This window comes from Castanea sativa, chromosome 7 (genome assembly GCF_040712315.1).
Source record: "Castanea sativa cultivar Marrone di Chiusa Pesio chromosome 7, ASM4071231v1".
Classification (NCBI taxonomy): domain Eukaryota; kingdom Viridiplantae; phylum Streptophyta; class Magnoliopsida; order Fagales; family Fagaceae; genus Castanea; species Castanea sativa.
In genome coordinates, this window is record NC_134019.1 from 40,730,638 (window position 1) to 40,753,907 (window position 23,270).

Here is a 23,270-nt window from a genome sequence, read left to right on the forward strand (position 1 = left end):
GAACTCCAATTAACAAAACTAAAATGTTTCTAAACAATGTGAAATTACTACCATTTTTCGTACTTCTTTCTAGTAGGCATATGAACAACACTTCATTTTCTCACCCAAGTTCACGATAAAGTTTATCATGATTTTTTAAACTTTAGTTTCCTCCGCAATTTCAAGTGCTAAAATAACAATAAGGGATAAAATCAAATATATCGTATATCTCCCATTAATTGTTAACCAAATAAATCTTGTAACAATATCAATTACTTGTTTGTATAATACTCCTCATCTAATTGTTTAAATGATGTGAATTAGTGACACATTCAAAGATTATTGACCCAACCAACCAAAGTTAACCACAATAATTCAAGGGATCATGACAGGAAGACAATAAATAAGAAAGGGGGCTATTAACAAGACTCTGAAAAAAAAAATCTAGCCCTAGTGAACCACTGTAACATTGTAGCCAACTATATCATCACCGGTACTGGTGAGATCAAACGAAGCATCTGAGCAATGGCATAGCCACGCGCTAGCCGGAAAAACCCAATTCCACCGACGATTGGCATCTCTCAAACTAGATGCGTTGCCGAGTTCTTGCCAAGAAGGCTAATAGAGCTACCATTGTAGATGCCATCTATGAACCCAGATTAACAAGCACTATGTGACCCTTTGAAAGAGAATATAGACTCCATTATTATAGCTCAACAATGTATAGCCACAACATGATACTCCAAAATAGCATCCCCTGACGCAAGATTGAGATAATGTGCCTTTGCTTGCACAAAACATGATACTCCAAAGTAAGAATAAATGTTTTAACAAAACATGCAACATGTATCTAAGATTCAGAAATTTAAATTCTACTCCAACTAAAAATCTATTTTCAAAATCTCAAAATTTAATATATTTACCAATAGTCTTTCCATAGAATCTCTATTGCAGCCCACATTTTTTTGTTTTTTGTTTTGTTTTCATTTTTTTTTTTTTTTCGAGCTACAACTTATGCATATGTATTTGTATTGGAAGGATTTATATATTGTATAGATTCATAGGAGTTGATAAATTTACATGATACTCTCTCTCTCTCTCTCTCTCTCTCTCTCTCTCTCACATTTTTTTCCTAATAAACAACTACTTTCATTAATTATTAAATTAATTTTTATTAATTGTTAGGATATATTTCCTTAGATTAAGGGATAAAATCTCGAATAAAGGGAAAAGATTTAATTTTAATTTAATTTAACTAAAACTTTATCATCTAAGTTTCAAAAAGTTAAATTCTACTTCAACTAAAAATCAATTATCAAAATTTCAAAACTTATATATATATGCTACTATTTAAGGGCTTCCCATATTTGGACCGGATTTTTGTTCTAAAATAACCATACATCCCTATTATTAAGTAGAGACAAAACTAAAGGACAATTCAGTAAAAATACAACCCTAACTTCCACTAAAACATTGCTTAAAAAATAGGACCACTCTCTAGTTGATTTTCAAATTTATATATACACTTATAAATTAGATTTTCAAAATAAAAATTATATATATAAAATTAAAAAAACATAGATTTTTTTTTTTTTTTGCTACGACCACTAAAAAAAAAGTTTCATCGCAAGCGCGAAGCACGTGTGATGAAGCTAGTATTCACTAAAGGTTTTTCCATAGAATCCTTCTTGCTCCCCACATTTTTTTTTTAATTTTTTATTCCAAGATCTAAGAATGAAATAATCAGCAAGTAGGATTTTATTTTTAAAACCATTAATTATAGATCACAACTTCAAAAATTATATCATTCCAGCCACAATCAGTTACATTCGGAAAAGAAAAAATCACAATGTTATATAAAAATTATTTTGTGCTTAACATTATTTTTCTGATACCAATTATTTTGCTTCCTTAATCTTGAACGTCTCTCAATCCATATTCTTTTTGGCAGATATTAACGCAAGCACATCTTCATAATGAGGCATGGTTCACACTTCACAAGTCACAACACATGCTATAGCGTGGACAAAACAAAAGGTAGCATTCACATCAACTCATACAAAAAAAACTTGTTTATTTTAGTATAAAGGCCTATTTTTTCTATTTTATATACTCTCTTTTCAAAACTCCTCATATTTCGGATTATCTATTTTATACTATATTTCATTAAAATATCAATTTTTTTTTAATTTTTGAAATTGTTTCTCTTTCTTCACACACAACAACCACTATTTACTGTTATATCTTCCTTCATCATCGAGATACATTAAAATAAATTTAAAAAAAAGAATAAACAACTAAATATAAAATAAATAGTGTCAGTATAAATTTACACAATTATACAAGAATTAATATGGATCATTTTTAGGCAAAACTACGCAAATTCTACATATTTTTTCTATTATACACGGACTGATATACCCATGGAAAAAATAAATCTGATTCTTTCACTATAAAAAGCCTACCTATCCTCTAGCCTTTTGTTATGAGAGTGAAAGAGAGAATGGCAAAGATAGCTCTAGTCCTATTGCTTTTCTCTCTAGGCATGGCCATGCAATTGGTGCTTTGCACCAATGGAGAGACCAAAGAACTTGATGAATGGATCCAAAAGCTCAATCAGGCCAAGTTGAAAGTCTCTAGGCTCAATTTTTACTATCAAGACACACACTCAGGCAAAAACCCAAGTGCAGTGGCAGTAGCTGAAGCATCAACGACTAATAAATCACCCACCTCGTTTGGACTAGTCAACATTTTTGATAACCCATTAACAGAAGGACCTGAACCCACCTCCGAGCTTGAGGGTCGAGCTTAAGGTCTATATGGGTCAGCTGGCCAACAAGAACTAGTCAACTAGACCTACTTATGGCCATGAACTTTGTTTTCACAACTGGGAAATTTAATGGTAGCAGCCTCACTATTTTGGGCAGGAATGCAGTGTTTCACCCAATCCGTGAGATGCCAATTGTAGGTGGGACCGGTGCTTTCCGATTGGCACGTGGATTTGTGACAGCAAAGACACCTGTTCTCAATTTTACCTCTGGGGATGCTATGATCTAGTACCATGTTGTGGCTATTCATTATTGAGCTATAATAATGGAGTCCATACTCTCTTTCAAAGGGTCACATAGCGCTTGTTCATTTCAATAACAAATTCGTCTACTTTGTTGGACTTTGTTAATTTGTTGGAGGCATTAAAGAATCTGCAGTTATGGCCCCCAAAAAATAAAAATGCAGTTGCATCTATATAAGATAACTTTGCTAGCCAAAGAGACCTCAACCAGATTGCATAATTTGCATTTCTATCATCCCTAAAAACATTAACGGACTTTGTAAACTCAATGTCATCCAACTCTTCCAATTACTGCAAGCCCTTCAGGCACTTTTGATACAATGTTTTCTCATCCGATGCATAGCTTTGAACATATTATGAGTGAGAAGTAATGAATATTGGAAACAAAATATATATTTTTTCTCAAGAAGTGCAAATCAAGAGATTTGCACTTCTTGAGTTTTGTCATTTATATGCATTAGTAAACCGAAATCAAAGGTACCATATAATAAATTATCAAATGTTCTATAAATTTAAAATTGTTAAAAAATGATTAATTTAATCATTTTATTATATATTATTTTAACACTATTTCAGTAGACAAGTTAATGGTCTCTGAAGATCACACAGTTTTATCCTTCTTCCTTTTTCCTATTTTGATTTTGGTGTTCACTCATGCACTTAATGTATAAGATTGAGCGTTGAGAATTTTCTGTTGATAATTATTTTTTACCCATTTTTTTCTTTCTTTCTTTCATGGCGGCTCCACTTGTATGTGAGGGTGGTCCTGGGACCACCCTCACTTGCCAAATTTTTTTTTATACTTAGCAAAAAAAGATTATGTAAATAATTAGTTTAAACTAATCTATTCTGTGACCATCCTGACTTTAAAAAAATGTATATATATACTTACAAAAAAATATACATTAAATTAACCTATTTTGACTACCCTAATAAAAATGTTAAATACCCTAAATTGAGAATCATAAGAATTTGAGTTCAACAAAAATAAGAGTAATGCTGCATCCATAATATTTTCACAATAACTAATATTACGTAGTAAGCTATTACTAATTCTAATTTGGGCTCAACATTGACATGTTTTACCTACCAATAATAGCTTATTACATAAGATTTGTTATGAAAATATTGTGGTCACTTTATTGTTCTCATTTTAGCAATTTCAATTTTCAATTTCCACTTTATTTCTTATTAGTCTATTTTTTTTTCTTTCACTTTGTTAGTACAGAAAAAAAAATTGTAATATTTCATGTATTTGTGTGATTTTTTTGTGATATTGATATATTCAAGTTGTCTCTTTATTAAATTTTGTATAATTAAATTTCTTGGTATCCGCCCTAAAAAAAATTAGGCGTAAATGGACATTTAGTCCCTACATTTTGGCCCAATTTCTATTTTGGTACATACATTTTAATTTTACCACTTTTAGTCCCTAAACCAATTAACACGTTCTATTTTGGTCCTTTCCGTTAGTCAACCAACGGAAATTGCTGAGCTGGCTGTCGGAGAAATTAAAAAATGCCACGTCACCATGACACATCAGCATCTATTTTTTTTTTTAAAATGTCAATTTTAATTAAATAAAAAATAAAACAAAAAAATAACTAAAATTAAGATTAAAAAGTATCTTTACTCTCTCTAGACGTTACTTAATTTTTAACTCTCCCTTCTCTTATCTCCTTTCGGACTTAAACCTCTCTTCTCTCTTCTCACTCATATCTCAAACCTCTCTTCTCTCTCAAATCACCACTATAACCACCGAAACATCACCATCGAGACCTACACCCACCAATCAACGGTTAATCTGAGTTTCCCGCTACTGTATTTGAGGTTTGGCTTGGGGTAGGTATGGTTGCAAGGTTTAAATTTGGTATTTTCTGTGTGGGTTTTCTTTCTTTGGAATTAGTGGTGGTGGTTTTCTGTTTGTGGATCTCTCTAATGATGGGTTTGGATTTGAGAAGAGATGGGTTTTGTTGAATTTTCTGATGTTTTCCGGGGTGGGATTTGTGATCCTTGAGCTGTTTGGGGGGTTAAGATCGGGTTTGGGGTGGATGGGTTGAGATCGGGGTGGGGTGGGTTAAGATCGGGTCTGGGGTGGGTGGGTTGAGATCGAGGTGGCTGGGGTTGAGTTCGGGGTGGCTGGGTTTGAGGTTAGGTTGAGGTGGGTGGGTTGTGAGCCGACTGGGGTCGTTGGGGTTATGGGTGGCTGTGGGTAGGCGTGGGTTCGTGAAGCTTCTCGGTGAAGCTTCTCTCTTCCTCGGTGAAGCTTCTCTCTTCTCAAGATCGGCTTTGGGTGGGTGGGCTTCAGATCGGTGTGGGGTCGTTGGGGTTGTGGGTAGGCGTGGGTTCGTGGGGGCGGGGGTAGCCATAGGTGGGTGGTTTTGCACACTGTGGGGTCGTGGGTAGCCATGGGTGGGTGGTTTTGCTCACCATGGGCGTGGGTAGTCATGGGGTTGTGGTGTGTGTTGTGGGTTGGTGTTGGTGTTGGTATTGGTGGGTTGTTGTTGGTGTTGGTGGATGTGGGGTTTCTATTGTGGGTTTCCATTTCCGTTGCTATTGTTGGTTGCAGGTGATGGGTATTTGGCTGTGATTGTTCTATGGGTTCGGATTTGGTTGGGTTTGGTTTTTGAATTTCAGTTTGGGTTTTGGGGTTTGATTTGATGTTTAAATGGAATTTCAGAGGTGGTGGTGGTGGTTGGGTTGCAATGGTGGGTTGGGTTTTTTCTTCTTGTTTTCATTTATGTCCTAGTGATCTGGGTTTGAGTTCTTGGGTTGCTGGGTTTGTGTTCTTGAGCTGGGTTTGAGTTCTTGGGTTGCTGTGTTTGTGTTCTTGAGCTGGGTTTGAGTTCTTGGTTGCTGGGTTTGATTTGGGAAGAATATGAAGAACAAGTTGTAAAATGAAGAATAATTTGAAGAACAATCTTAATTAATGTGAATTTTAGTTTTTAATTCTATTTTTATTTTTATTATTTAATTAAAATTGACAATTTTTTAAGAAAAAAATAGATGCTAATGTGTCATGGTGACGTGGCATTTTTTATAATTTTTTAATTCTTCGGGCAGCCAGCTCAACAATTTCCATCGGTTATCTGACGGAAAGGATCAAAATGGAACGCGTTAATTGGTTTAGAGACTAAAAATTGTAAAATTAAAATGTAGAGACCAAAATAAAAATCGGGCCAAAATATAAGAACTAAAAGTGCATTTACGCCAAAAAATTATTAAAGTCACCACTACTTTCTTTCAATACATTTTGTTGCTAACTTTCAAAAACGTTAGCATCAATACAGCAATTAGAGTTAGAGGTGCGTCAATGTTGAGCATTTTTTTTTTTTTTGGGTGTGGGTTTTTGAATAATTTGATAGTTACAACCGGAAATTGAATAATAGATGTTTCCATTAAAATTAATAACATTTTATCTAGCTTAAAATAGTAACATTTTTATCTAGTTTTAACCCAAAAAGAATTATATATCGAAGGAACAAGGAATATTTTCCAAAATGTCGTTAGAGCTCCAAGCTCGGACCCATAATATATATGTGTCTACCCAGGAGTCATTGGATCATTTCAGTGTATTGAAGAAGGCCTCACATTCACAATGCCTCCGGTGCTATCAGATATTCTTATATCAATAAAATTGCCGTTTTAACTCTTTAAAAAAAAAAAATTGCGATTGTGAAACTTTTTAAAAATAGTCATGGTTTTTTTTTTTTTTTTTTAAATTGAAGAAAGAAATTCCATTAAAGAGAAACTTGACTAATACAGAGAGTTCTATCTCTTAACAGTCATGTTTGATACATAATTTTTTTCATTATAACATGATAAACTGTTATTGAAATAACTTATTCCTTTTATAGAGACTCATCTTTCAACAATGGACCAAATGTTCTTGGTCACTAAGTAATGTACGTTCTCATGCATAAAATACAATCAATATAGATGACTGTTAAAATTATTAAGCTGTTGTGCTTGTGACTTTGTTCTCGCAAGTTGGTAACTTGGTAAACTTATTGTTTTCTGTTTGAGTTGTTTCTTGATGATAGAACAATTAGCCTAGCCACACACATTTTCCTCAAAAAAATTATTGATGGTAGACAGGTAGATCAAAGCATTATTGCATTAAGATGCCTAATTGCTCTTGACATTGGCTTAAATCTTACCCCTTTTGCATATTTTAAAAAGCTAAGAATTAAACCCATTAGCCAAAAGTTTGTCCGGCTAAGGTAGGTGGAAAATAAAAATAGTGACCTTTTGGTCAAACCCTGTGATGAAAATATTAAAAAATAGTATTTAATGTTTGGGAACACAAAAAAGAAATGTTGTAATTTGAATTGATTCCAAGATTAAGAATGAAACGTGACACCATTAATTATAGATCACAACTTCAAAAATTAAGGAAGTGTTTGGTAGAGTAGTTTGAAATGAAATTTTTGTAGTTTTTTGTAATTTTTTGAAATACGTGTAAGTGAAAAGATATATAAAAATGTGTATAATATTATTTAAAATATAAAAATATGAGTTTAAGATGAAAAAACAAACGAGCCCTAAATCATTCCAGCCACAATTAGTCACATCCAAAAAAAATCACAACACATCATATAAAAAAATATTGTGCTTTTAGCATTATTTTTCTGATACCAAATATTTTGCTTCCACAGTCTTGCACGTCTCAATCAGTATTCTTTTCGGCTGATACTAATGCAAGCACATCTCCATAATGAGGCATGGTCCACATGATTGCACAAGTCACAGCCACTTTATATCTTTGACAAAACCAAAGTTAAAAGGGTGAAAATGATTCTGATTCTTTCCACTATAAAAAGCCTACCTATCCTCTACCCTTTTGCTGTGTGAGTGAAAGAGAAAATGACAAAGCTAGCTCTAGTCCTATTGCTTTTCTCTCTAGGCATGGCCATGCAATTGGTGCAAAGCACCAATGATGAGCCCAAAGAAGTTGATAGATGGATCCAAAAGCTTCATCATGGCGAAGAGAAAGTCTCTAGGCTCCATTTTTACTTTCATGACACACTATCAGGCAAAAACCCAAGTGCAGTGGAAGCAGGGGCGGAGCCAGAAATTTTGGTTTGGGGGGGCCAAGTTGTGATGTTAATATATTAGTTAAGACAAACCTCTATAAACACACACACACATATATATAAATTAATTTACTAAGAGACTTTATTTTCTTCTAAATTTTAATGAGTATATAAAAGTCATATATTTCTTCTATTAGACATGTAAAAAAATTTATCATTTTCTCCATAGTTTAATTTATTAAACCTATTAAATTATATGATTTTAATATAATTTATCTTTCTTTTAAGAGTATCATTGAAATCACTCAAAATTTGGGAGGGTCAACTTCAATTTTTACATGCTATATTTTTTAAAATGTAAATAATATACATACTATAAATTAATTTTTTTAAATTGGGGGGGGGGGGCCTTGGCCCCCCCACCCTTGTGTGTGGCTCCGCCACTGAGTGGAAGTAGCTGAAGCATCAATGACTAAGAAATCACCCACCTCGTTTGGACGACTCAACATTTTTGATGACCCATTAACAGAAGGACCTAAATCCACCTCCAAGCTTGTGGGTCGAGCTCAAGGACTATATGGGTTAGCTGACCAACAACAATTGGGCCTACTTTTGGCCATGAACGTTTTTTTCACAACTGGGAAATTCAATGGTAGCAGTCTCACTATTTTGGGCAGGAATGCAGTGTTTCATTCAATCCGTGAGATGCCAATTATAGGTGGGACTGGCGCTTTCCGATTGGCACGTGGATTTGTGCAAGCAAAGACACATTTTTTCAATCTTACCTCTGGGGATGCTATTGTCGAGTACCATGTTGTGGCTATGCATTATTGAGCTATAATAATAGAGTCTATGTTCTCTGTCAAAGGGTCACATGGTGCTTGTTCATCTCTACCAAATTCGTTTTCTTTATTGGGAATCTGTTATTTTGTTGGAATCTTTTTATGTTTTGCATTGTTGAATGTGTTGTACTTGTCGTGAATATAGCATTATTTGGATATTTTGTGTTTTTGAAAACTGTTAGTGAGATACATTTATTGATAGAGATTTTGAAAAGAATAGGTTTAAAACTAAAGGAGCTTAGGCCTTTAAGACTTTAAATTTATGGTAAATCAATCAATCCTAATCCTCAAAAGAATGGTTTTTGTGGCCAGTTTTTGAGGACAAACCATTACATGACTGATACTTGCACCATTTTGCTATAAAAGTAAGATGCTCTTGCACACCACTCTTTCTAAATGCAAAAGTAGAATTGATATTTTTTATCATTTTGTTGTAAAAGCAGTGATTGACCACTTCAACAAAACCAGCTACCAATGAACCAATTGGATTTTTTTCAACATAGCAGATTTTGAAATAAAGAAAAGATCATGAATGGTTGTGTTTGTTTTATTTAATTTATGTAGCATAAATTTATTTCATGAATAGAATCCTCTTCTCAAGCAATCTTTATCATATTTTTTTACATATAAAAACAAATCAGATTTTTTTTGTCATAAAAAAAATATCATTTTTTTAGTTCTTAAAAAAATAGATTTGATCTTTTATATACCAAAACCATTTTTTAAGTTGACAAAAACAGATCTGATATTATTTAAAACCAAAAGACTTTGCTTTATTTAATAAACCCAGATCTGAATTTTCTCTCCAAAAACCAACTTTTTTTACACAACAAAAACAGATCTAATCTTTTTTATAAACCCAAATGAATTTTTTTTTACTCACAGCAACAAATCTGAATTTTTTTAACAAAGAAGAGGATGCATCCATAAATAAATTTGTATGATTTAGTTTATTTCACATGTACAATATATCATTCATAGCATACATAAAAGGGGTACATTGGTCACAAGAGTCTAGGAGACCAAACTCTGTTTGAGTGAAATGGGTGTTTAATACCTTCTCATTCTGTAATCTAGCCTCCAAATTTAGTTCTTTTGGATAAGTAGACCTAGTCTTATCTTTGTTTTATTTTGGATAGATTGTAACTAGAACAAAATGCCATGTAATTATTTGGTAGTTTGTAACTAGGACCCAAAGCCATGTAATTTTCAATTTTTCAAATATGTATATATTTTTTTTATTCAATCAATAAAAGGAAACAATTCAGTCATGTATTCTCTTTATATTTAGTTTTTCTTATTTTTTGTATTAAAAAAAAAAAAAAAGTGGTGACTCCACAACACTTACCAAAAAAGAGAGGTGCGCTAAAAAGCACTACAAAAATCTCTTTTTTTTTTTTAGAGGCACTTTTGCGATCTCTCACAATAAGCACAACCAAACCTAATCAATTCTAATACCCATATATAAATCCAACCAAATTTGGAATTTATTGAGATGTTATCAGGTGTGGTAGGATGTATTGAATTTTAAATAAAATATTAATATGACAATCTCTTATTGGATGATGTAAAACATGGGTTTTACACCCCATCCTTACCAAATTTAGACTCATCCTAAAATGTATAATAGATATTATCAAATGGTTGAATTCTATTACTAAATAGAATTTCTAACATTTGAACCAAATTAAATAACAACTAAAAAAGGAAGATTAATTTTCAGTTGTTGTGAATCTCATTATTCTTGTATTTGATGGCTTTAGTGAGATTTGAAAATAATTTTGGATATGAAATACGCGTTTGGTTGTGATTAATACAGTTGGAATTTTTTAAATATGTAATATTCATAAGAATATTTACATTTAGCAAGGGGTCCTAAAGTTTGAGTAATTAGTTTTACATATAAAGGTCATGGATTTAGAACACTCGTTACAATTCAATTTACAGGAGTCCCATTGGTAATAAATGGTAGCAAAATTAATTGTTAATGAGTAATAATTTACATATATAGCAAATGGAACAAAGTGGACCGAATGGATACAAGAGGATCGAATGGACCGAATATGGTTGAAGTGGACCGAATGGAAACAAATAGGAGCAAAGCGGACCGAATAAGAATGAATGGACAACTTAGGACTAAAGTGGATAGAATAGATCAAACAGACCAAATTGGACTAAATAGGATATAAGCAGAAATAGTGGATCGAATAGGACTAATATCGACTAAATAGGACCGAGATGGATAAAATGGACCCAATAAAACCGAAGTGGACAGAATGGACTTAATAGAACCGAAATGGACAAAATGGACTGAATATGACCAAAGTCGACTGAATAGAACGGAAATGGACTGAATGACCTGAATAGGACCAAAGTGAACTGAATTGATAGAATAGAACCAAAGTGGACAAAATGGACTAAATAAGACCAGAGTAGAAAGAATTGTCCGAATAGGACCAATATGGACCGAATAAGACCAATTTAGGACCAAAGTGGACCGAATAGAACCAAATTAGAACCAAAGTGGACAGAACGGACAGAATAGGACCGATGTTCGCCGAATAGAATCGAAGTGGACAGAATAGAACCAATGTGGACCAAATAAACTAAATAGGACTGAAGTGGAATGAATAAGACCGAATGAACCAACGTGGACCAAATAAAACTATAGTGGATAGAATGGACTAAATAGGACCGAATAGACCGAATAGAACCAATGTGGACCGAATAAGACCTTTGAATATTTATCATTTTTATTACATTTTTAGGGCTCATATTTCTAATTTCTAATGTCTATTTTCTTTATGTTTTTTAAGTCAAAACTAAAGAGGTTATCCCAAATATAATAAAATTTCATACTTTTCAACCCAAAAATTAAGAAGAAAAAAAATGAATTTTTGAGCTAAACTTAGAAAGGAAATCTACAAAAAGAAACAACTTGAGGCGCAATTAGTTTAAAATGGACTGAAGGAAATTGAAATTGAAAGAGTGGACTAAATTGCACCAAAGTAGACCTAATTAGACCAATAGAAACTGTTTAATTTTTAGGAAAAACAAATTATTTACAAAAAAATTTAGAGAAAAAATTATATAATATATTATAATATAAAATAATTATTTATTCCCGTGCATTGTGTATGTCTACGACTCGTATTGATAAGACACTGACTACTAAAGTGACCAAATTAAAAGCCACCAGCTCAACAAATCTCCATTTGGCTTGAATTTGGTCAAACCCCGCAAATGAAACTCCTCCAGTGCCTCTACTTGAGCCCCTAAAGGCTACCATAAACTACAAACACCAATAAAGTCTAAGGAGTGCTTGAACTTATGCAAAGGAATCGACTTGGTCAACATATCCGCAGGGTTGATCATCCACAAATCTAACAATACTACTATTTGTAGAAACCTTCCCATATACCAAGCCAACGTCTGTAGTACCTCTCAAATATTGAAGAATCCATTTCACAGCTTGCCAATGTTCTTTACCAAGATTAATCATGTATTCATTAACCACACTAACCGCAAGTGAAATATTTGAATGAGTGCAAACCATAGCATACATCATGCTACCAACTACACTAGAATAAGGAACATGAGACGTGCTCCTTTTCTTCCTCAAACTATGCTGACAAAGTTTTTGGAAGTTATTAAAATGTGTCACTAATGGAGTACTCACTAGTTTAGACCGCTGCATTCTGAAGTCCTCAAGTACCTTCTCAACATAATTCATTTATGATAAAAAAATAACTTGCCAGATCTTGTGAATCTCCATTCCCAAAATCTTCTGAGCTACACTAAAATCTTTCATCTCAAATTCACCACTAAGTTGATTCTTCAACATGTTTTTATTAAGAGACTCAATCTCCTCACGGCTCACCCAAAGCAATCCACAAAGTTGAATTTTCCAAAGATAGTTTCCCTGTGTAATTTGCAATTGATGTTTTTTTTTTTTTGGCCCCCATCATCTGCATGAGCTTCATGGTTTCTTGTGGTAATTGTATACGGAGTGTAGAATAGCTCTAATGAAAATCAAGGTCAATTTATGATGTAATTTATATGTATTTTTCTTATGATTATACTATTGATTCCTTTTGAGTCTAAACTAGTTTCTGTTGGCAGTTATATTGAATTCTACGATGCAATGTCAGTCCTTTGGCAATATCACTAACTGGTCTTTCCCCTTCTTGGTCAACCAGTTATGGTAAAGCCATCAGAAGCAGAAAATAAAAAATAAAATAAAATAAAATAAAATATCCTATTCCAGTCTACTACTAGCAGTCGCTAGTGCATCAGGTGGGCTTATAGGCACCTATTCAGGAGGGGCCAGAAGGCTGTATATTGAGAATCTGCATTACAACATAACTGAAGCTGATTTTCATTAGGTTATAAGCATCTTTTGTTTGGAGTCATTCCATAGGTTTTTATATTGCTAAAGTTATCAGAGTTAATTGATTGGACTAGCGTTGAGGCAGGTTGCAATGTGGTAAACCTGGGTGAGATATTTCAACATGTTACAACTATATCTTTTGTTGTTGTTTTTACATTTTCTTAATAATTTCGTAATTTATAGTTAGGTTTGAGAGGATTTTTTATCTATAAAGATTCCCTTTAGTCTTCTCATTGGTTTTCTTGATTTTTTTCTTACTTATGCTATCATGCCTTGTCAGAGTGACAGAGAACAACCTAGCTCTGGTACCAAATTGAGTCCTTTACACTGATAGATTAATTATCGGCTTCAAAATCACATACAACTTGTATCTAAATCACTTGGTATAATATCTGAACATGGTGTTCTTGGCTCTACTGGTGTTCTAGGTGGCATATTATATGCTCACTAAGGTTCCTCCTGATTTTATTGCAGTTTGCACATCTTGAAGACACACCGACTCGATGGAGCTAACCTAGCTATAGGATACACTTACCTATGACTCCTAGTTTATGAAGCTTGAGATACCATCTCCTACCAAACAGATAATCCCAAGAGTGGGGATCCATGCAATGTAATATACTAAAACCATTCTTATGAAAATTATGTTGTAAAAAGTTGGAAAGTTTTATCTATGAAGCATTTTTTTTGTCTAATTATATAACTTCTCGAGTCCCACAAGTCAGATGCCTCGGTTGTCAATATCCAACATATTCGTAAGAGTAGTATTAGGGGCACAATTTTTTTAACGTTTTCATTTTTAGTTTTAAAAACTGTTGATGTTGTTTTTATGCTTGGAGAAACATTACTTTCATCTTGAACTAGTCCACCTTTGACACTACCTTTGTAATACAAATATTACAACAAATCATGCCAACTATTGTGAAAAAATTATGATCCTAAACTTATTGATCAATAATTCTCATAAATACTGTACTTGAATTAAAGAATCGATCTCTTCGCTAAGTTGCATAATTTCCCAATTTACTTGCATGCCCTGAGTTTCAACCGCGTCAAATATTGTCTTTTCATCTAGCAATGACAATTCTTCTGCAGCCACTGCAATACAAGATCAATAGTCATTATCAAACCATCTAATTTGGACACATCCCATGACCCTATAGCTAGATCAATTAAAATTGCTACCATCACTAGTTGCCAAGCTACCTTATCAGGCCTTGGTTTAAAACCCAAATCAAAGTAATCCAAGGGTCATTCCACACATATATTATAGTCGCATGCCCCACCAAATAGCATAATCCTTAGCATCTTTACTCTTCTTCAGCCTCGTGCGGATACGAGGTACAAGCCTCCAATTATACACATGTATGGGAGGAAGAACAAAAAGAAGACGGCCCAACCTATGGCCTTATGGATGGAGCCTAGTATGGTTGTCCTGCGTCACACCCCTTCTATATCCAAGATGCTAATTCTTCTTTTAGCCAATTCGCAATCATCCAATATTTTGCTTTAAGAATTTGAGCAAAAAGCTTATAATTATGTGGCCTTGATACCAACAGCCGGCCAAATTTGATCTACAAAGCTGACAAAGTTCTTCACAATATTTTAGAGCAAGGCCTTCGTTGTTTCCATCAGCTTTTGCTCGCCCCTAAAACTTGCTTACTATGGCACCCATTTAGGTGGAGTTTGGATACACGTTTTCACGTTTTGCGTTTTGCGTTTTGATTTTTTTTTTTTTTTTTTTTTTTTTTTTTTTTCTGCTGCGGGGGGACAACGCGCACTATGCGCGCACTGTTCATGTACGTTTTTAGCAATTTTTTATTAAAAATGGGTCCCGCAGTACTATTTACACATTTAAAAATTATTTTGCTACAGTGTTTTCAGTTTTCAGTTTTCAGCAATAAGTTCTATCCAAACGGACCCTTAATCACATACCATACGCATGCTCATTTAAAAAGTTTATTTTTATCAGTTTATTATTAGGATTAAAAAATAACTTATGCAAAAGTACAATTACTCCCTAAAATAGTAATTAGAGTTCAAAAAGTTGTACATATACTAAATTAATTAATTAAACTGAAAGTGAGATGTTTCGAGTGAGAAAACATGGTATATTATAACAATAAGTCTAGGGAAAAAACACTTTTTGCAACTTTTTTTTACAATTACTAACATAATATGTTGTAATTAGTGTATGATAAAGGTAGTATTAGTACAAAAATTATCTTATTAGTCAATTTTATGAGACATCTCTTTAACATGTGTGCGTCTTGCATATTGTGAAAGAAATGTATCATGTGACAATCTCATAAACGTTAGGGTGAAATAAGATGAATATAATGTTACTTCAATCATAACAAGTCATTTTAAGCTCCAAAGCATTCACCTACTGATCAGTTAACTATTTCAATGGCTACCAATTCAAAGCCACAATTTTGTCTTTTCTCATCACTGCTTCTTATTCTTCTATCTATATTATCATCTGGGTCGCACTGTACTGTCACAGGCCATGGGTTCTCAATCGAAGAAGCAAGTGTACATGACATCCAACTCGCTTTCAAGCAAAACCAACTCACCTCAAGGCAACTCGTCGAGTTCTACCTAAAACAAATACACAGACTCAACCCAATCCTTAAGGGGGTCATAGAGGTGAACCCAGAAGCACTACACCTAGCTGATTATTAAGGCTGACTCCGAGCGCAATTCAAAAGCACCTGGGTCACTCTCTGGCTTAAATGGTATTCCCATTCTGCTCAAGGATAATATTGCAACCAAGGACAAGTTGAACACTACGGCTGGCTCTTATGCACTGCTAGGCTCAGTGGTGCCTAAGGATGCTGGAGTGGTGACCAAGCTGAGGAAAGCTGGGGCTCATCATAGGAAAGGCTAGCTTAAGCGAGTGGTCTCAATTCAGGTCGGAATCTGTAACCAATGGTTGGAGCGGCAGAGGTGGCCAAGGAAAGGTACGTGACTCGCATTGATTCAATGTATAATTAATAGTCAGATTGTATGGATTGTTCAGTCGTCCCTGTGTCCACGCCTAATTTCACACCATAATAGTGTGTCAACTTGTGATGGATTACATCAATTACATATGAAATCACTACTGATACTCGAAGAAAAGTAAAATTATTGTGTTCCAATCTACAATTGACACTAAAAAATGTCGTGAAATTAGGCATCAATTAAGGTGTCTCCATAGAGTTCTCCTTGTTCATTCAGTCTATCGACTATTACTTCAATTAATAAATTATTTTCTAAGGTTTATTTTTCGTCAATTTAGTCCAATATTAGCAAATGGTGCTGTTTTAACGTTGTTTTTTTAATTGAAATAACTGATAAAATTCTTGTCTAAGTCAATACATGTAGACAGTAGCATGTAGAGTTTCAATTGCAGGTTTTTATTTCCCTCTTGTTTGTTATAGTTTTAGGTTATATATATAAATGTATGCTGAGAGAGTTAAAAACGTTTGCAATTGTTATAGGAGAAGAATGTATGAATAGGAATGTTGAAACACATTTAGCACTTATATTCATCCACATATATCATATAATCTGGATCTGGCCAATTTTTCTTGGTATGTAATCAGAATTGGATGAAATAATTAACCATTAGATGTGCATGATAGTATGTTCAGAAAAGAAAGACATGAACAAGGTGTCAACATCAATGTTTTGTGATGATGTGCAGAATCCCTATGTTCTATCGGCAGATCCATGTGGGTCAAGTAGTGGATCAGCTATATCAGTGGCTGCAAATTTGGTGGCAGTGTCATTGGGATCTGTGACAGATGACTCTATTGTTTGCCCATCCAGTTCTAACTCAGTTGTGGGCATTAAACCAACAATTGGTCTCACAAGCCGCGCTGGGGTCGTCCCAATCTCTCCTAGGCAGGACACTATTGGGTAAACTTACAATCTTCTATATCAAAATAGATTTTTTCTTTGCTTATTGGGGTCATTTCACTAATAGTCAAATAAATAAGGAATTTGTGGTTGCTGTAAAAATAAGTCTATTAGTAAAAGAGAAACTAAAATTTAAAAATTTCACCCACAAGCTCAATTCCAATTGGTTGTATAATTCCAATCTACATAATATTTAAAGGTGAAAGCTAAAATGTAATATTTATTGTTGCTATGCTCATGTTAAGTCACATCATCATAGCATTTTGATCCATTCAGTCCATTTTGATCTAGTTCGGTCCATTTCAGTCTATTCAGTCAACTTCAGTCCATTCAGTTCACTTCAAATCACTTCAGTTCAATTTGATCCACTTTGGTCCATTTCAGTCCATTTGGTTCAATTCAGTCCACTTCAGTCAATTTCGGGCCACTCAATCTAATTTAGTCCAATTCAATCCACTTCAGTCCAGTCGGTCCACTTAGGTTCATTTTATCTACTTTGGTCCATTCAGTCCACTTCGACAATGCATTGGAGGAGAGGTTTGTGTAGAAAGATGAGCTGCTTTATTGAAAATTATGCCACATTCTCAATATAATGTTGGTAGATTCTTGATAAAATTACATTATCTTATGTTATTAAAGTCTTTTTTTCTAATATAAATGATAAATTTACTTATATCTACTCTTAACGCCATTCAAAATGTTTAGATAATGAACTGTTTGTAAGCAGTGCTAAAAAAAAATTACAACCACACATTACATGATATACAAAATATCTCGTCTTATATAATAATGGAATGAGATTTTGAGACCTGAGATCCTTCAATCTAGCTATGCTAGCCAAGCAAGGGTGGAGAATGTTACAAGGAAAAGACTCATTTCTCTACCAGTGTTTTAAAGCTAGATATTTCCCATGGTCCCACTTTCTTGATGCTATTGAGTCACCAAATTGTTCCTATGGTTGGAGAAGCATCATGGCAGCATTACCCATTCTGAAATCTAGATGTTGTTGGAGAGTAGGAAATGAATCCCTAACCATCCAACAAACAGAATCCTTTACCCTGCTAGTAAAGAAGAATACTAGGTATCTGTTAGTTGTATAAGAAATATCAAATAGTGCATAATCAAATATGTCATATCAAATAGTCAGCAGCACCAACTATATGAGAAATCCACATGCTCATAAGTCATGTGTGAACAATAAAAGTTGGATACCATAGTCAGTTGCTAGATATTGATAAGGGGGCATTCAATACATATGATGAGCTACAACTATAATGATTAATTATCCTAACAAATCTAGGTTAATAGCTAATGCAAACTTAACAATTTCGCTTGAGTGAGTTTTGAGTGAAAGACTCAACAAACTTTTTGTTTGCTTTTAAGGCCAAAATGGGCTTTTACCCCTTTCTTATAAACTTTTCATCAAAATACTCCATATTTGAAACTAACTAGGGAAGTGCCCATGTTTTGAAACTCGATTTTCTAAAAATCAAGTTTCAAATGTATAACTCAATTTTTGGAACATCGAGTTATAGCAAACGTGGATTTAAAAAAAAAATCTAGAACTCGAGTTCCATGTGAAGTACTCAAGCTCATGGAACTCAAGTTCCACTTAAATTTTTTCAAGGGTGAACTCGAGTTCATGGAACTCGAGTTCTTCAGAATTTTTTTTTTTTTTTAATTTTCAGTTCGCTATAACTCAATTGTCCAAAAATCGAATTTCAAAACAAGAGTATTTTCCTAAATAGTTTCAAATATGGGATATTTTGCTAAAATGTTTTGGTGAAATGGGCAAATGCCCATTTTCTCCCTGCTTTTAATGTTCCACTCCAGTAAGTCTTGCTTTTGCTCAAGTGTGTTTGAGTTCACTTGCAGCTCTTGACATGCTTTTGGCCAAACTTTAATCTCATAATTACATTATGTTTAACACATGTAACATCTAAAACCTAACGAGTAATATTATGTGTAATTTTGAAAGAAAATATATATACTCTATCTTGAATTTTTTTTTTTTAACTTGATTCTCTTGTATAATAATGTTATTATTGTGTTAACTTTCATCATTAATTCCCCTCGAGATATGATGGTTACCTTAACCAAAATATATATATATCCCATTTCATGTTGGATAGAACAGGCCCATTTGCAGGACTATATCAGATGCTGTTTACATTCTTAATGAGATTGTTGGTCTAGACTACAATGATAAAGCAACCATTGAAGCATCAAAGTACATATTCCTCATGGTGGATATAAACAATTTCTGAAGGTTGATGGTCTTAAGGGGAAGCGATTGGGAATAGTGAGAAAACCTTATTACAATTTCGGCAATGACACCTTCTTAAAAAAAATGTTTGCACAGCATCTTGATACACTAAGGTACGTAACATAACATACAAGCTAGCTAGAAATTCGCCCTATCTGATGTACTATCCTAACTTGGTACATAATTTTCCACAAAATTTCAGGAAAGAATGTGCAATTTTGGTGAACAATCTTGAAATAGCTAACATTGATGCTATCTTGAATGTTGGCACCTCAGAACGGACAGCATTGATGATAGAGTTCAAACAGGCCTGGAAAAAATATTTAAAAGAACTGGTGGCTTCCCCAGTGCGTACCTTGGCTGATGCTATAGCCTTCAACAGGAAGTTCTCAGATTTGGTTAGTATGTTTACATAAATACTTTATTTTTAATATGTTTAGAGTCACAACTAACAAGAAGTTGTTAATGCATCAGTGGTAAAAGCTAAAATATGAGAATTAATAATAATTTTCCAACTTAACAGTTGTGAAATTGAAGCATTATTCAATAAAGCAGAACTTAGATACAAATCTTTAGGAGTTGTGTCTTAGGTTCCTTAATTGAACTTAACCCTACAGTTGAATTGAACAAATAGTGTAAAGATATATAGTGCTATCATTTTCAAAGACAATCAAGTTTAACTATGTACTTTATTGACCAATGCAACTCTAATAAGGCCAAACTTAAATTCAATTCTTATGTGTTATAGATTTGGTTGTCTATTTGAATAAAGAAGGTGTTATCTTTTATAAAACAATTAAATTTAACTATATAATTCAATGAAAACCCAAGTTACAGCAACTAATTAAAGAACTGTCTGTAAGTTTCATCCTATACAATATATTCTGCTCCCTTCATGTTTTTCATTATTGCCAACAAAGGTAAGGCACATCCACAAATAATGAAGATTTACTAGCATGGCCATGCAGGAAAAGATCAAGGAATATGGACAGAACCTCTTTCTAGAAGCTCAAGCCACAAATGGGTCTAGTAACAAAGAGAAGGCAGCATTACAAGATATGGCAAGGCTGACAAGAGATGGTTTTGTGAAGTTGATGATAGAGTATAACCTTGATGCATTGGTGACTCCATTTTTAGGACCTTATGGTGTTGGTGTTAATTCTGTCCTTGCAATTGGGGGCTTCCCTGGAATTAGTGTCCCTGCAGGATATGATAGTAAAGGTGTGCCATTTGGTGTTTGCTTTGGGGGACTGAAAGGTTCAAAGCCGAAGTTGATTGAAATTTCATATGGCTTCGAGCAAGCTACTAAGATTAGCTAGGAAGCCTCCTTCATTTAAACCTTGAAGCCTAAACACCTAGCCTCCATTCAAAATTTTAGAACTTGCATTAATACTTATGAATCATTAGGTTTGATTACGCTAGTTTGTGGTGATATATATATCAACTACAGTTCAACTATGGCGACAATGTAATCAAGTTGGGCTAATAATCTTGCTGGCATATATGGACAAATGGCAAATACTGTGTATTAAGTTTTGGGATCAACTCATTATTAAAATGATATTGTCCTAAGTTATGATCAATCTTTATGTTTATCGCAAATTTTACTTTGTTTACGTTAACTTTTTTTATTTTTAATATGAGATAGAATTCTACTATATCCTAATTTTAATGTATATATGTGTAAAGCTTTTTTTTGGAGACTTGAATCCTAATTTTTGTTCTCTATACTCTACAAACACTTATAATTGTAGAGCAACTATCGTGCCAAGAATGTACAGTGTCAGACATAACCTTTTCACCTTGGATACCATTCACAATTAGATCAAATGCATCATGGCTTCAAATAATGGGACCCTAAGATGATCATCTTAGTCATGTCACTGTTAGCAGATAAATAGGGAAAGAGTTCATAATTACGTGAACAAGAAGCGCCTACCTTTTTTGAAACATAACATGCTCTTTGGTTAGGTGAGCGAATGTGCATTAGAGTCGGGCAACCAAACAAATTGAAATTCTTGTTTTCTTGTGCAAGAATTTCTTAGGCTACAATCACTTTGTGTATTTAATATAATGTGTCATACTTTGCTTTCACCCTTCTATAGTAAGCATATTACAAAATTTTATTATATAAATCATACAAACTTACGTGTTACTAATCACAAGAATTATAATTGATTTTTTTTTTTAAATCACCAAAAAATAGAAACAATTTAAACTTAAAATGACACTAATCACATTCATTACCATGTAAATATATAAACATTTTACAATAAAATTAATAGTAAGATTTTTTTAAAATAATTTAACAAAAAAAAAAGAAAAAAAAATCATTGAGCTTTAGTCAAACTCAAACATAGGTAGTGATTCATAGATTTGGGTCATATTTTTCAATTTCTTCCCTCCAAAAGTAAGGAAAGACAGATCTAGAGAAAGTCTATTTTGTAAATTAAAAAAGGAAGTTGCTCCTCCCAAAAAACAAAGTGGACCCCTTAAAAGGGGTGGCAAAAATTTATTTCTTCCTATTGTAGTTAAACGACCTCTGATGCTTTCAGTTTCACATGCTCTATATAAGACTTCGCAGAGCCAAATCCCACATGTCCCCCTATAAAGGTTCCCCTAACCTTTAATCTATTTCACAAAACTTTGCTAGTCAAATTGAGGAAGAGAGAAATGGCAAAACTTAGTGTTGTACTAATAGTATTGCTATTCTCCCTAGTAGCAAACATCACATTGGCTCAAAGCTTCAAGGAAGAGAAATGGGCAACAAGGCTTAAGTTCCAGAGGAAAAAGGAGACAGTGACCAACCTCCAATTCTACTTCCATGACACACTCAGTGGGAAGAACCCAAGTGCAGTTAGGGTGGCTGAAGCTACTGAAACTGAGAAATCTCCAACACTATTTGGTGTTATCATGATGGCAGATGATCCATTGACTGAGACACCTGATCCAAATTCAAAGCTCTTGGGCCGGGCTCAAGGACTATATGGGTCTGCAGGACAGCAAGAGATGGGACTGATCATGGCCATGAACTTTGGGTTCATAGATGGCATCTACAATAGTAGCTCTATTAGCCTTCTTGGCAAGAACTCGGCTATGCATCTGGTTCGAGAGATGCCAATCGTCGGTGGAACCGGGCTTTTCCGGCTAGCGCGTGGCTATGCCATTGCTCAGACACATTGGATTGATTTCACCACCGGCGATGCTATAGTTGGCTACAATGTTACAGTGGTTCACTAAGACTAGATTTTGTTCAGTCTTGTTAACAGCCCCCTTTCTTATTTTGTCTTCCTGTCATGACCCCTTATATGTGCTATGTTTTATGGTTTAATTTTATGTGTTTGATGTGAGTTGGTAAACTAATTCTAGGTCACAATATTATTTAAGCAACTCCCAAGAACTATATTGATATGAACTGGTTTAATTTTATGTTTTTTTATATGAGTTGAATTATATTGATTTCGCTTTAATTTCCCTATAATTAAGTAACTCCATTTTTTTTTTATATAACTTACGATGCATCAAGTATATATATTGTCTCTCAATGCATGCTATTATCATAGGAATGTACTAACTCTTATTTTGTAATATATGAGCTTAATTAATGAGTCCTTGACAAAAAAAAAATGCAATTTTTATAGCTGTAGAAAATTGAAAATGAGATTTAATTTTATGAAATATACATATATATATATATATATATAATATATACACACATATATATATATATACACATACGCTTTCAAATAGTATAAAATGAACAACTATTCCAACTTAGAAC

General features: G+C 33.6%; 2 protein-coding genes and 2 pseudogenes across 2 annotated transcripts; all 4 read left to right on the top strand.

Moving 5' to 3' along the window:
* Positions 1 to 2,482: 2,482 nt before the first annotated feature.
* Positions 2,483 to 3,063, top strand: LOC142642466 (dirigent protein 22-like; annotated as a pseudogene).
* A 4,842-nt stretch (positions 3,064 to 7,905) lies between these two features.
* Positions 7,906 to 9,082, top strand: LOC142643816 (dirigent protein 22-like). Its single transcript, XM_075818529.1, has 2 exons — positions 7,906 to 8,100; positions 8,532 to 9,082. The coding sequence occupies exons 1-2, from the start codon at positions 7,916 to 7,918 to the stop codon at positions 8,917 to 8,919; spliced, it is 573 nt and encodes a 190-aa protein (XP_075674644.1). The 5' UTR covers positions 7,906 to 7,915; the 3' UTR covers positions 8,920 to 9,082.
* Positions 9,083 to 15,726: 6,644 nt separating this feature from the next.
* LOC142643778 (putative amidase At4g34880) lies at positions 15,727 to 21,068 on the top strand (annotated as a pseudogene).
* Positions 21,069 to 22,079: 1,011 nt separating this feature from the next.
* On the top strand, positions 22,080 to 22,942 carry LOC142643722 (dirigent protein 23-like). The gene has a single exon (XM_075818433.1). It carries the CDS (start codon positions 22,163 to 22,165, stop codon positions 22,727 to 22,729), a length of 567 nt encoding a protein of 188 aa, XP_075674548.1. The 5' UTR covers positions 22,080 to 22,162; the 3' UTR covers positions 22,730 to 22,942.
* Positions 22,943 to 23,270: the final 328 nt, after the last annotated feature.